The 14617-nt window shown below is 40.4% G+C and overlaps 1 protein-coding gene across 1 annotated transcript in view; it reads right to left on the minus strand.

The window, feature by feature from the left end:
• Positions 1–5016: 5016 nt before the first annotated feature.
• The window catches only part of LOC106586046 (Krueppel-like factor 12), a 176817-nt gene continuing 167216 nt past the window's right edge, over positions 5017–14617 (minus strand). Inside the window, exon 6 of the mRNA XM_082968813.1 lies at positions 5017–11181. Within this exon, the coding sequence (XP_082824939.1) occupies positions 11000–11181 (182 nt within the window). The 3' untranslated portion in view covers positions 5017–10999. The remainder of the gene's footprint in view (positions 11182–14617) is intronic.

Below are 14617 nucleotides of genomic sequence, written 5' to 3' on the forward strand. Positions count from 1 at the left end.
GTGGAGCAAAGGAGAAGTAGAATAACGGTACGGCTAAAGGCTATACAAACTGGCCGTCTAGCACGTTCAGGACAGATGGTAAAAGGAGCAGATTTCTGGGCACGATAGCATAGATTCAAGGCATAGTGTACAGACAAAGGTAAGGTAGGATGTGAGTACATTGGAGGAAAACCTAGGCATTGAGTAATGATGAGAGAGATATAGTCTCTAGAGACGTTTAAACCAGGTGATGTCATCACATATGTAGGAGGTGGAACAACATGGTTGGTTAAGGCATATTGAGCAGGGCTAGAGGCTCTACAGTGAAATAAGACAGTAATCATTATCCAGGACAGTAATGGACGAGGCATATTGATATTAGAGAGAGGCATGCGTAGCCAAGTGATCATATGGGTCCAGTGAGTGGTTGGGCTGGCTGGGGACACGGCAATTCAGACAGCAGGCCGGGCAAACAAGCTAGCAGTTGGTAGGCCGGGGTTAACAAAACTAGCAGTTAGCAGACAAGGGCTAGCAAGCTAACAGTTAGCAGACCGGGGTTAGCAAGCAGTTAGCAGACCGGGGCTAGCAAGCTAGCAGTTAGCAGACCGGGGCTATCAAGTTAGCAGAAGGGCCTTTGGGGGACGTTGCGATGGAGGAAAGTCTGATTTTGCCTCCTCGTGAGGTGACATCGATAGACCAGTTGTGGATTAGTAGGGTTCCAAGTAGCTCTAGATAGCTAGCAGGCTACGGTTAGCAGAATGGGCCTTGAGCGGACGTCGCACCTGAGGGGCCTGTTGGAATCCACGGGCAGATTATGTCGGTATTCCAGTCCTAGAGGATCGGCGGGGTTCCGTGCCCCGTACCGACAGTAGAAGGGTTCCGGATATTGTAGCCCAGGAATGGGCTTCGGTGGTAGCCCAGGAACCCTAGCCGAGCTAACTTCAGGCTAATTGGTGCTTGCTCCAGGATGGAAACGCTAGCCAGGGATAGTCACCCGGGATTGCGGTTAGCTAGTTGCGAAGATCCAGATGAAAAGGTTTAGAGTTTGCTGTAGGAATCCAGGGATATGGAGAGGACAAATAGGTCCGTTATGCTCTGGTTTGAGTCACGTTGTACGAACTGGCGAGAGCTTTCCAAGCTAAAGGTTAGCTGATGACTGCTAGCAGTGGTTTGCTGATTGGTAGCTGTTAGCTGGCTAGCTTCAGTTGAGGGATTCCAAAAAAAAAAAAGATTCATGCCACATTGGGTGAGGCGGGTTGCAGGAGAGTATTTAGAAGTTGAGTTTTAGGAAAATATTTAAAAACGATATGCGAAGAAAAAGATATATACATTCCACAGTGCATACAAAGCCCTCCCCCTTATTTTCAATGACGGCCTAGGAACAGTGGGTTAACTGCCTTGTTCAGAGGCAGAACAACAATTTCTTTACCTTGTCAGCTCGGGGATTTAATCTTGCTACCTTTTGGTTACAAGTCCAACACTCTAACCACTAGGCTACCTGCCACCCCACAGTTGTACCGACTGTGACTATTAAAACATTTCCTTACCAGAAATGGCAGCATTCACGCAAAACTAAAAGTGTGAACAACCTCTTTTAATCATGGCAAGGCGACTGGAAACATGACCAAATACAAACAGTGCAGCAATTCCCTCCATAAGGCAATCAAACATGCAAAATGTCAGTATAGTGACAAAGTAGAGTCGCAATTCAACGGCTCAGACATGGGACGTATGTGGCAGGGTCTACAGTCAATCACGGATTACAAAAAGAAAACCAGCCAGACATCGATGTCTTGCTCCCAGACAAATTAAACTACTTCTTTGCTCGCTTTGAGGACAATACAGTGCCACTGACATGGCTCGCTACCAAAGCCTGTGGGCTCTCCTTCTCCATGGCCAACGTGAGTAAAACATTTAAACGTGTTAACCCTTGCAAGGCTGCCGGCCCAGACGGCATTCCTAGCCGCGTCCTCAGAGCATGCGCAGACCAGCTGGCTGGTGTATTTACGGACATATTCAATCAATCCCATTCTCAGTCTCTTGTCCCCACATTCTTCAAGATGGCCACCATTGTTCCTCTTCCCAAGAAAGCTAAGGTAACTGAACTAAATGACTATCGCCCCGTTGCACTCACTTCTGTCATCATGAAGTGCTTTGAGAGACTAGTCAAGGAGCATATCACCTCCACCCTAACTGATACCCTAGACCCACTCCAATTTGCTTACCGCCCCAATAAGTCCACTGACGATGCAATCGCCATCACACTGCACACTGCCCTATCCCATCTGGACAAGAGGAATACCTATGTAAGAATGCTGTTCATTGACTACAGCCAAGCTTGTAGCATCATACCCAAGAAGTCTCGAGGCTGTAATCGCTGCCAAAGGTGCTTCAACATAGTACTGAGTAAATGGTCTGAATACTTACGTAAATGTGTTATTTCCGTTTACATTTTTTTATAAATTAACAAAAATATAATAACACCTGTTTTTGCTTTGTCATTATGGCGTTATTGTGTGTAGATTGATGAGGGGAAAAAACTATTGAATCCATTTTAGAAGTACTTTCACGTCTTGCCCTGCTCCCCCACTCTGGCACTCGAGGTCGCCCGGCTGCTCATCATTGCACCATTTTTATGCGCACCAGTGCTTCATCGGACTCACCTGGACTCCATCATGTCATTGATTGCCTCCCCTATATCTGTCACTTCCTCAGTTTCATTCCCATGTCTGCATAGATGTTGTTTTGTTTCTCTTGTCCAGACACTGTTCTTGTTTAGTTTCATGTTGTCACGTCCTGACCAGTAATAGGGGTTATTTGTTATTGTAGTTTGGTCAGGACTTTGCAGGGGGTATTTGTTTTATGTGGTTCGGGCTGGTTGGGTTAGTTGTAGGGTGTTTGATTTAGTATTCCGGGTTTTGGGCACTGTTCTATGTTTATGTATTTCTATGTTTAGTTAATTGGGGGTTGAACCCTCAATAGGAGGTAGATGTTTTCTTGTTGCCTCTGATTGAGGGTTCTATGAATAGGTATGTGTTTGTTTTAGTATTTGTGGGAGATATGTGCCGTGTATAGCTCTGTGCCTTACTGGCCTGTTATTTGTCGTTGTGTTTTTTTTGTGTACGTATTTATTTTGGTTCACCTTCTTTGTCCATTTAAATAAAAAGAAGATGAGTGCACATTTCCCCGCTGCGTCTTGGTCCACTTTAACCTACGACAACCGTGACACATGTCTATTTTTAAATCCTCACCCTGTACTTGCTTCCCGTCTCTCAGTGTCTGTAGTTACGGAACCGTTACAGATGCTCAGACTGATCCAATTTAGATAGCTTGCATTCAGATTTCTGACAATATTTATGATTTCAAAATTATAACCAGTTTAAATGTGCATAAATGAACATGGGTTTGAAGTATATACATAGGAATTCAGTGGTAGATATTGAAAATGATCCTACTCCTTGGCCAATTAAGCTATCAGACCAACTTTAAAACATTAGAGAATATGGCAGTTCGTCCGACCGGCCTCACAACCGCAGACCATGTGTAACCATGCCAGCCCAGGACCTTCACATCCGGGTTCTTCACATGTGGGATCGTCTTAGAAACTAGCCACCTGGACAGCTGATGAAACTGTGGATTTGCAAAACTGAAGAATTTCTGCACAAACTGTCAGAAACCGTCTCAGCTCATCTGCATACTCGTTATCCTCACCATGGTCTTGCCCTGACTGCAATTCAGCCTTTGTGGGGTTATGGCATTGTTATGCATAAGCTACGGACAATGAACACAATTGCATTTTATCGATGGCAATTTGAATGCACAGCAATACCTTCACGAGATCCTGAGGGCCAATGTCATGCCATTCGTGCCATTTATTAACACAATTCCTGGAAGCTGAAAATGTCCCAGTTCTTCCATGGCCTACATACACCCAGACATGTCACCCATTGAGCATGTTTGGGATGCTCTGGATCGACTTGTACGACAGTGTGTTCCAGTTCCCGCCAATATTGAGCAACTTTGCACAGTCATCGAAGAGGAGTGGGACAACGTTCCACAGGCCACAATCAACAGCCTGTTCAACTCTATGTGAAGGAGATGTGTTGTGCTGCATTAGGCAAATGGTGGTCACACCAGATAGTGACTGGTTTTCTGATCCACGCCCCTACCGTTCACCACTGTTCAAGCTAGAGACCCCAAACCAACTTTCACGTGTTATTCTATTCTTCATTGAAATGTACTTTTCTCATTTAAATTATCTTTCTCTAAAACATTTGTATATTGTCCCATACAATAATCTGTACTGTTAATTTTTTCTATAATTCTTTTTATATATTTTTTTATATATATTTGCCATTCCCACTGCAATCCTGCCTCGAACCCGACCCCGACTTTGAATACAACTGCCTGTGTAGACACTTGGACAGATGATTGAATGCCCAACAAAGATCATGGTGTCACGCCCTGACCTGAGAGAGACGGTGTGTTTCCCTATGTGGTTAGGTCAGGATGTGGGGTGGGCATTCTGTGGTGTCTATTTCTTTGTGTTGAGCCGAGTATGGTTCCTAATCAGAGGCAGCTGTCTATCGTTGTCTCTGATTAGGAATCATACTTAGGCAGCCTTTCCTCACCTGTAGTTGTGGGATCTTATTTTTGTACTGCTTGTTAAGCCTGCAAGACGTGACGGTCGTTAGCATTGGTTCTTATTTTGTTTGTAGTGTTCTGATTTACAATAAATACAGCGATGAACACTTACCACGCTGCGCTTTGGTCTACTCCATTTGACGATCGTGACACATGGCCCATTTTATAATTACATTCAAGGACATACTGTATTACAATTTTGCCGATAAAATTAGCTCTGATAGCTGTGCACAACTTTTTATAGCTATCATTCGGAATGACTCTCCTAATACTAAACTTAGGTTTCTGAATGCCAGCAAATGTGAGTAGCGCACTCAAATGTCCTAGTGAAATCAACACCACATGCTAACCACAACACAGCCTCACGTCTAAATTAGTTCTGATACGACCGTGTTACATACAAAATGTAACTTTATTAACCTTCATGCCTCCATTCATATTAATATACATGTATATGTTTGAACTCGGTTTCATTTCACAGCTCCATCCATATGAAGAATATTGACAGAATATTTAGACAACTTTTGAAGAACAGAAAAGAAAGAACAGAAGAAAGAAAAATAATGAGAAAAACACTTGTTATTTCTACCTTTGAAAAACATTGGGATTCCGAATCTGTTCGTAGAATTCCTTGAGCTAGGGTCTCCCGTTGAAACATTGTGGGGCAATATCACAATTTTACTGTAAGAATGAAAAGCTCGAAATAAATTTACAATACAGGCACTGTACATAAATACAGGAACAACAATTACTGTACCTAATAACAGTAAGCTTGAAACAAAGGCATTCGCATCACTAAATAATTACTCAAAAGCAGAGATAAAAGAAACACATAATTTAAACAGAAATTAAATTAATATTCAACGGATACAGATATAAGTGTAATCAAAATTATTTCACAGGGTGCTCCCCAAGGGTTGGTATTCCGGCTTTTACACATTCAATAGAGCTTTCCCTGTGAACCACAATACATTCAACACTGTGTAAAATCAGTTATTTTAAATGGCTCTTCTCTGCTTTTGCATGCTGCAATATGATTATGAAAAAATTAAAGTAGTTGCACAAATAACCAGTATCGGAGAGGTCAAAACACACATGATACGATGACGATAAAATAATTAAATTCTTTAAGCGAAGTTTTCAGCAAAATACATCCATGCAAATCATATTCAGCTTCCAAAGGAGATTCATACAGCATGTAAAAGGCTGGTATGAGGATACTGTATTGAAACAATGTGGTAAGGCTCAGTGCATTGAATATAAACTGAAAAATGGGAGGTGGCCTGTTTGCATAATGGTTTCAGAGTTGATGTGCTTTTATTTTTTACGAATACTTCTCTGGCTGAGTATCAATTCAAAGGTCTATTATTTGAATTAATATGATACATGTTAGTTGTGAAATAGTTTAAGTGGATGCTTTTCAGAGATTTGCTGTGATAGGAGGCACTATTCATTATTGCATAAGTTTGACCCTGCTTACAAAAGGATGCTTGTAAAAAGTTTTCATAATGCTAAAGGGGAGTGGTAATGCATGCATACAATAAGCCTCTGTGTACACATGCAAAATATTAGTTAACTTTCAAGTGAAGTTAAATAAAATAAAATAACGATGCTATTGTGAATAAAACCCTGAATAAAATAGTTTGATATAATGTTGATATGAATCTGCACTTCTACTTGTAAGATTGTTCAATTGAACATGGCTGGGTGGAGATTAACGTATTTGGGTTTGATCTATACAGCAATTATCTGATAAAATGGTTGACAATATTTATATGGAAACCTTCTTTTGTTTTGAGAAAGAAGACAATCACAAACCAAAATGCTAAATGGCAAATTTCTGACGTCACATTTGATCATTTATATGAGTATTTTAGATAACAAAATTGTTTATCATCAATAGCTCCATTGTACTGTATATCAAATCAGATAAATGAGTGTCTCTGAAAAAGACTTTACATGTATAAATTTGTTTCCTATTGTCTAATAATTAAAAGCCCTATTTTTTTATGTATATACAGACTGTAGAACTGAGTTATACTTTTTATTTATTTCCACTATCACATATTTTACAACATTTCAAAATATATATATTTTTTTACAGAAAACTGTTATATGCAAGATGAAGTGCCCCTCATTTCAGAAAAGTACAGTATATGAATAATAAAATATGGTGATAATTATTCATATGTATCAATGGATTTAACATTTAAAATGAATTCATTTAAAAACTATGCTTCATAACAAACAAGGTGCTGATGATATGCTTGAGCCAAAAAAGGCAATACAATTGGAAATATTCACATGTACACAAACAACATATACTGTAGCAACATAATATGACATATATTATAATACTTCATCATACCAAAAGGGAAAGAGACGAATTGGGCAAGTTTCTGCAAAATACATTTTTGTTTCAGGTAAGGATGTGGTTTTGAATTCTAGTACAGGACCACTACGCTGGTGTGTCTGTGTGTGTTATTAAAGTCACTGGCCTTCTGAAATGTGCTCCTGAAACTGTAAGAGGGGATCCAGCGAAAACCACTGTGTATAAAATGCATGTTGTAAAAATACTTTGAACAAATACAGTTATCATACATGTGGGATTCTGTTATGAACGGCTTTGATAGTGATAAACACCATGAGATCTGTGTCACATAATTGCAAAAAGTGAAATCTGATCACTTCGCTGATAGGAAAAGCTGACAATATTGCTTTCATGTATCTCAGAAAGATTTATGTAGTGTTATTTGTATGTCCATAGGCATTTATTTCCAACCGGCTGGATAAATTGGTAATTTGAAGTTGACATCAAACAACCTGCAAAACATAAGTGGTTGATGTCATAGCTAAGACTAAATGGAAGTTGAGCCATATTAAAAAATGTTGAATACCCCAGTAGGGCATATGCCTTTCAAAAGTATTGAGATCCCTTGGATTTCTTCACATTTTATTGCGTTACAAAGTAGGAATAAAATTGATTGAATTGTATTTCTTTTCTCATCAATCTACACAAAATACTCTGTAATGTCAAAGTGGAAGATACATATATTCATTTATTTTATTATTCAGAAGAAATAAAGGAAATATATTCGTTGCGTACATATTCAGCTCCCTGAGTCCATACATGTTAAAAAACACATTTGACAGCAATTACAGCTGTGAGTCTTCTTGGGTAAGTCTCTAAGAGCTTTGCACACCTGGATTGGGCAATATTTGCCAATTATTATGTTCAAAATGCTAGTCAGCAATTTTCAAGTCATGCCTTACTATTTCAAGCAGATTAAAGTCAAAACTGTAACTTGGCCACTTAGGAACAAACACTGTTTTCTTGGTAAGCAACTCCAGTGTAGATTTGGCCTTGTGGTGTAGGTTTTTGTCCTGCTGAAAGGTGAATTCCTCTTCCAGTGTCTGATGTAAAGCAGACTGAAGAAGGTTTTGCTCCAGGATTTTGACTGCATAGCCCTATCCCATTTATTTTTGTCCTGAAAAACTCCCCAGTATTTGCTGATGTCAAGCATCCATGATTCAGCCACCACCAAGCTTGAAAATCAGAGACAGTTACTCAGTGATGTGTTGTTTTGGATTTGCCCCAAAATAGGGCTTTGCATTTAGGCAAAAAAGTGTATTCATTTGCCATGTTTTTTTGAAGTATTATATTATTTTCTATATTTGTGTTATTCTTTTCACTCTATCATTTAGGTCATTATTTTGGAGTCACTACAATGTTGTTGATCATCTGCTAAATATGTGTATGTGACCAATACAATTTGATTTGATCCATCCTCAGTTCTCTCCCATCACAGCCATTAAACTACGTAGCTGTTTTAAAATCCCCAATGGTCTGATGGTTAGATACCTGAGTAGTTTCATTCCCGTCCTGCAGCTCAGTTCAGAAGAACGACTGTTTCTTTGAGGTGCCTAGGTGGTGTAATACATGATGCACAGCATAATTATTAACTAGACCATGCTTAAAGAGATAGTCCATGTCTGTTTTGTTATTATTACCCACCTACAAATGAGGCTTTCGAAATCTCCCTCGACTGTAGTTGAATATGTGCTTTAAATACAATACTTGTCTGAGGGACCTTACAGATGTTGTATGGGGGACAGAGGAAGAGTTAGTCCTTTAGAAATCATGTCAATCCCTATTATTTCACATAGAGTGAGTCCATGTACATGTGATTTGTTTAGCCAAACTCTACTCCTGAACTAATTTAGGCTTGCCTAAACAAAAGGGGCTGAATACTTATGCAATGACTATATTTTATTTTATTAATAAAAAAAAAATACATTACAGAGTTTTGTATGTATATGGTTGACAAAAAATTACAATTAAATCCATTTTAATTCCACTTCGTAACACAATAAATTTGAAGAAATCCAAGGGGTCTGAATACTTTTGTAAGGCAGCCTATAGCTGTAAATCTACGACTATATAAAAATCTCTATATTGCCGTAGATCTCTTTTTGATCCATGTACAGAGACTGATCAAAATGTGGTTTTACTGTGTTGAATAACCCTTTACTCTGAGATATGGTAGATGAGACTGTAGAAACCGTAATATGGATATCTGTCATTGAGGGACATGCAAGACAAATTGCAAGAAAAGGTAGACCTGAAGCTGGATCTGAAGACTTCACATCATGTTTGGTGTATGTGTGACTAAAAAAGACACTGCTCTCTCGCAAACCGTCAGACAAAGCTACAGGGCCAACTGTCTGTGTGCATGGTGTACTGCAGTATATAGAAAAGAGTAGGGGAGATTTTGTTCCAAGTTTGACAAACATGTAGGTCTGTTCATAAATACATTTTTAAAAACCTGTTCCTCCTCAACCACCCATCATTAATGTGACATTTTCCAAACTGTATAGAGTGAGCTTGCCTAGAACCTTGTGCTGTAGCTACAAACCCAGTAGAAATATAGAAATTTGTAGTATAGAGTACGAAGTGGCACTGATAGAAATATATCTGTAACAGAGTAATTTAGAGTCATTTTGGGTATCAGCAACCAGAACAAGGATACAAGAACAACATTTCCCTGTTCTGAATGTATTGCTTTCCAATTGAACTAGAGTAACCGAGTGACGGGTTAGCCCTCTGAACTGAAGCCAAAATGCTTTACCTATAGACTACCAACACACAAATGATCACAATGCCAATCCCTTTCACTGAAAATACCAGGGATATGAAACAAAATCCTTGAATATTATGGAATCATCATATGTGCGAATCTGTAAGGTGCTTCACAGTTGTTTTCACATACCGTGTGTTAATTCGATTTTTCATTGTACATTGGGGTGTGGATTGATGTTTCTTTGTGAAATGTATCAAAAGCAGGCATACACAGCAAGATACTATAAACAATAAAAGTCTCCATATTAAAACTATATTTACCCAATGAGATTGCACTTTACTGATTGCTAATCACTGCACAAAATGCACCAAAAAAGTTTTTTTTAAGAAAAAGTTTAGAAGAGGCTCAAGGTGATGAGCCTCAATGTGGTTGAGTCGATCTTGTGTGTTAACAAGATCCATTGAATGAAAAACAAAACAAATAGCAAAAACAACTCTGCATCTATATCACTGGTCCATTGAGATGCTCCGAATGCTTCAACACTGGTACTAGAATTTATTCTAAAATACTGATTCTAGAACACTCAAACCAGTTTGTATAGGTACAATCTATGTGTGGATGGCCCCCTCTGGTGCCGGGTTGTCCTGAAACACAGAGATGCAGGAAGCTGCTATACGGCGGGAACTGTGCAACAATACTTTCCATAGGCAAATTGGAATCTGTGTCTTTTTATTCCATTGTCCAATCCAAGGCCCTATACTTCAAAACACATGCATACAGCCCTTCCATCCATTCATCCAGCCATCCAATCCATAGCTCTTTCACATTATAGATGCTAGAAAAGCAGCCATTTTGAACAATATAACCAAAACAAAGACACCAAGAAGAAAATGGTTTCGATTCAAGTTTCCTTCCAAATGAACGAAGAACATCCCTCCAAAAAAACTCAGAAGTGAAACCATTTAAGAACAGTGCTAGGAAAAAAGACAGATTGTCGTAAAAACTCCAAACTCCAAAATGACAACAAAAGAGCCTTCTCCGGTTCCAACCCTCCTCAGTCAGTGAGGATCCAGAACCGACCCTGTTTTTTTTGTTGCTTTGTGGACAGACAGACAGACACCATTCTGTGCTTTTCGCTCCTCTCTTCCCACTGCCTCATGGACAGACAACAGTGTGTGTCCAGTCCAGCTGAACCACATTGAGGGAGAGACCCCGCTCCCCCCTGCGGCGATGTGTGTGTGTGTGTAAATGTGTGTTTCTGCTTCGTCTGATGACATCATCACACTGAAACTGTCTCACACCAGCATGTGTCTCCGTCGATGCAGAGCCAGGTGGTCCGAACGGGAGAAGCTGCGGTCACAGTCTGCACACTTGAAGGGCTTGATGCCTGTGTGTTTCCGGTAGTGGCGAGTCAGCTCGTCAGAGCGGGCGAACTTCCACGTGCAGCCATCCCAGGTGCATTTGTATGGCTTCTCACCTGGACAGGTCAACACAAACAGACACAAACAGAGACTGGGTGAAACAGTGACTTTCACAACATACAATTTGTGTGCATCTGCTATTGTATTGGCTAATAATTTCCCCATTTTATACTTAAACAGTCTTGTAATATACACTGCTCCAAAAAATAAAGGGAACACTAAAATAACACATCCTAGATCTGAATGAATGAAATAATCTTATTAAATACTTTTTTCTTTACATAGTTGAATGTGCTGACAACAAAATCACACAAAAATAATCAATGGGAATCCAATTTATCAACCTATGGAGGTCTGGATTTGGAGTCACACTCAAAATTAAAGTGGAAAACCACACTACAGGCTGATCCAACTTTGATGTAATGTCCTTAAAACAAGTCAAAATGAGGCTCAGTAGTGTGTGTGGCCTCCACGTGCCTGTATGACCTCCCTACAATGCCTGGGCATGCTCCTGATGAGGTGGCGGATGGTCTCCTGAGGGATCTCCTCCCAGACCTGGACTAAAGCATCCACCAACTCCTGGACAGTCTGTGGTGCAACGTGGCGTTGGTGGATGGAGCAAGACATGATGTCCCAGATGTGCTCAATTGGATTCAGGTCTGGGGAACGGGCGGGCCAGTCCATAGCATCAATGCCTTCCTCTTGCAGGAACTGCTGACACACTCCAGCCACATGAGGTTTAGCATTGTCTTGCATTAGGAGGAACCCAGGGCCAACCGCACCAGCATATGGTCTCACAAGGGGTCTGAGGATCTCATCTTGGTACCTAATGGCAGTCAGGCTACCTCTGGCGAGCACATGGAGGGCTGTGTGCCCCACCAAAGAAATGCCATCCCCCACCATGACTGACCCACCGCCAAACCGGTCATGCTGGAGGATGTTGCAGGCAGCAGAACGTTCTCTACGGCGTCTCCAGACTCTGTCACGTCTGTCACATGTGCTCAGTGTGAACCTGCTTTCATCTGTGAAGAGCACAGGGCGCCAGTGGCGAATTTGCCAATCTTGGTGTTCTCTGGCAAATGCCAAACGTCCTGCACGGTGTTGGGCTGTAAGCACAACCCCCACCTGTGGACGTCGGGCCCTCATACCACCCTCATGGAGTCTGTTTCTGACCGTTTGAGCAGACACATGCACATTTGTGGCCTGCTGGAGGTCATTTTGCAGGGCTCTGGCAGTGCTCCTCCTGCTCCTCCTTGCACAAAGGCGGGCATGCTGCTGGGTTGTTGCCCTCCTACGGCCTCCTCCACGTCTCCTGATGTACTGGCCTGTCTCCTGGTAGTGCCTCCATGCTCTGGACACTACGCTGACAGACACAGCAAACCTTTTTGCCACAGCTCGCATTGATGTGCCATCCTGGATGAGCTGCACTACCTGAGCCACTTGTGTGGGTTGTAAACTCCGTCTCATGCTACCACTAGAGTGAAAGCACCGCCAGCATTCAAAAGTGACCAAAACATCAGCCAGGAAGCATAGGAACTGAGAAGTGGTCTGTGGTCACCACCTGCAGAACCACACCTTTATTGGGGGAGTCTTGCTAATTGCCTATAATTTCCACCTGTTGTCTATTCCATTTGCACAACAGCATGTGACATTTATTGTCAATCAGTGTTGCTTCCTAAGTGGACAGTTTGATTTCATAGAAGTGTGATTGACTTGGAGTTACATTGTGTTGTTTAAGTGTTCCCTTTATTTTTTTGAGCAGTATACTTGGAAAGTGTAGACATCACAAGCATGAAAAAGTAAACAGTTTTGGAGACACTTGGCAGGTTTCCATTGACCCAGGTTTATTCAACAAAAGTAAAAAAAAAAAGAAAGAAGTAATGGAAACGGCAGCTATCGGAGAAATGTTCTAAAGATTGACAACAATTTTATCTATTGGACAGGGGTGGATTTTTCTTTTGTCTATCTGTCTTTATAGTGACAAATCAGGACGGAAATTGTGTTTTTCAAAAACATTATACATTCTGAATAATTTTTAAGGTGTATGTCATCACGTAAATAAACCTCCACTCCAAATGTAATTCTAAATGCAACTTCTTGCTAAAAATCTATATCTTTGCAGGATAAGGATTGTCCTGATTTTCAAGAATGCCTGAATTGCTTTGCTTTGCTTTTCTGGTTGGCTTGATGAACTTTTCACCATCCAATTATTTCAGATATACAGGAGTGCAAGTTTCACCATGGAAAGGACCATGGTGATACACTGACATGTGAAAATGTTTAGAATATGGCAAATATAAGTAAATACTTGCATTCTATCCATGCTGGCTTCTGGGGGCTACCTCCCTGGTACATGGTAGGAGCAAAGGCCTATAGGCTGTCGCACAATTTTTCTAAACTGTTAATGGAAAAACTTCAACCACTTAATCTTCTAGTGATTTTTTTAGGTGTGACCTTACTTCCAGCTGTTTTTATCAACACAAGACAGTTCAATGTAAATCAGTGATGTGTATAAACCCTGGATGACTAATAGGGGGAGCTGTAATGAAGCCACAGCGCAGCCATCTTGTTACTTCTCCTCCATTGTAAAAACAGATTTTGGAAGCTATAGAAATGCATTTATGAATGTCTAGATTTGGTTTTGACACATTTATTCTATTACAGACACCTTAATGCATACTTTTAAATGATATTATGTTAGCTAAACATACAAATAGTAAATGAAAACATTTTCCTTAAAGTATATATTTTTTGTACTAATGTTATTTTTCCCACTACAAGCCAAAAAATGCTTAAATACATATAATGCTGTCCTTGAAACATTTCATTCAAATACTGTAGAATTCCATTCATTCCTATGGATTACTTCTCTTACTGGGGAGTGGCAATATGGCCGACCAGTGGCTTCAAAGCCCCTCAATGGCCTATTGCATCAGCAATCCAAGGTTTGTATACATCATTGATGGAAACTCACCGTAGAAGGCAATTGTGACATCTATTATCTATGTAATCTTCCTAAATGTACTGAAAAAAATCACTGGACAACTTTCCAACTCAGAGGAAGTTTCCGCACCTATTTAGAGTAATTCAGAAATTCTCGTTTAGGTTCCACTTCGAAGACTGACACAGGCTGCTAATACATATTCAGGAATTGGGGGTGGGAATGTTGTGGTGATTTCCACATGCGGCAGAGAAACAACAACACATAGGGAATTGACAGACAGCTGTCAGTGTAACTAGCTAGCATGCTAACTTTAGCTAGCTAATGAAAGTTATGTAAGCACCCTTTCAGTTAAGATAGTCATACTGTAAGTCAGGTGAAAATAATTATTTCAGAAAAAGACTACCAGCCTACCTGTCAAGAAATGAGTCTCAGCTAAACCGTTTCTATACAAGTTGTTGACATGTTGACATTTGTCTGATTCTTGCTGTTTGATTATTCTATTTGATTCCAGACGTCATTCAATTTTGGACATGCACACGGACATAATC

The sequence above is a fragment of the Salmo salar genome, chromosome 25, assembly GCF_965601325.2.
Source record: "Salmo salar chromosome 25, fSalSal1, whole genome shotgun sequence".
NCBI classification, from domain to species: Eukaryota; Metazoa; Chordata; class Actinopteri; order Salmoniformes; family Salmonidae; genus Salmo; species Salmo salar.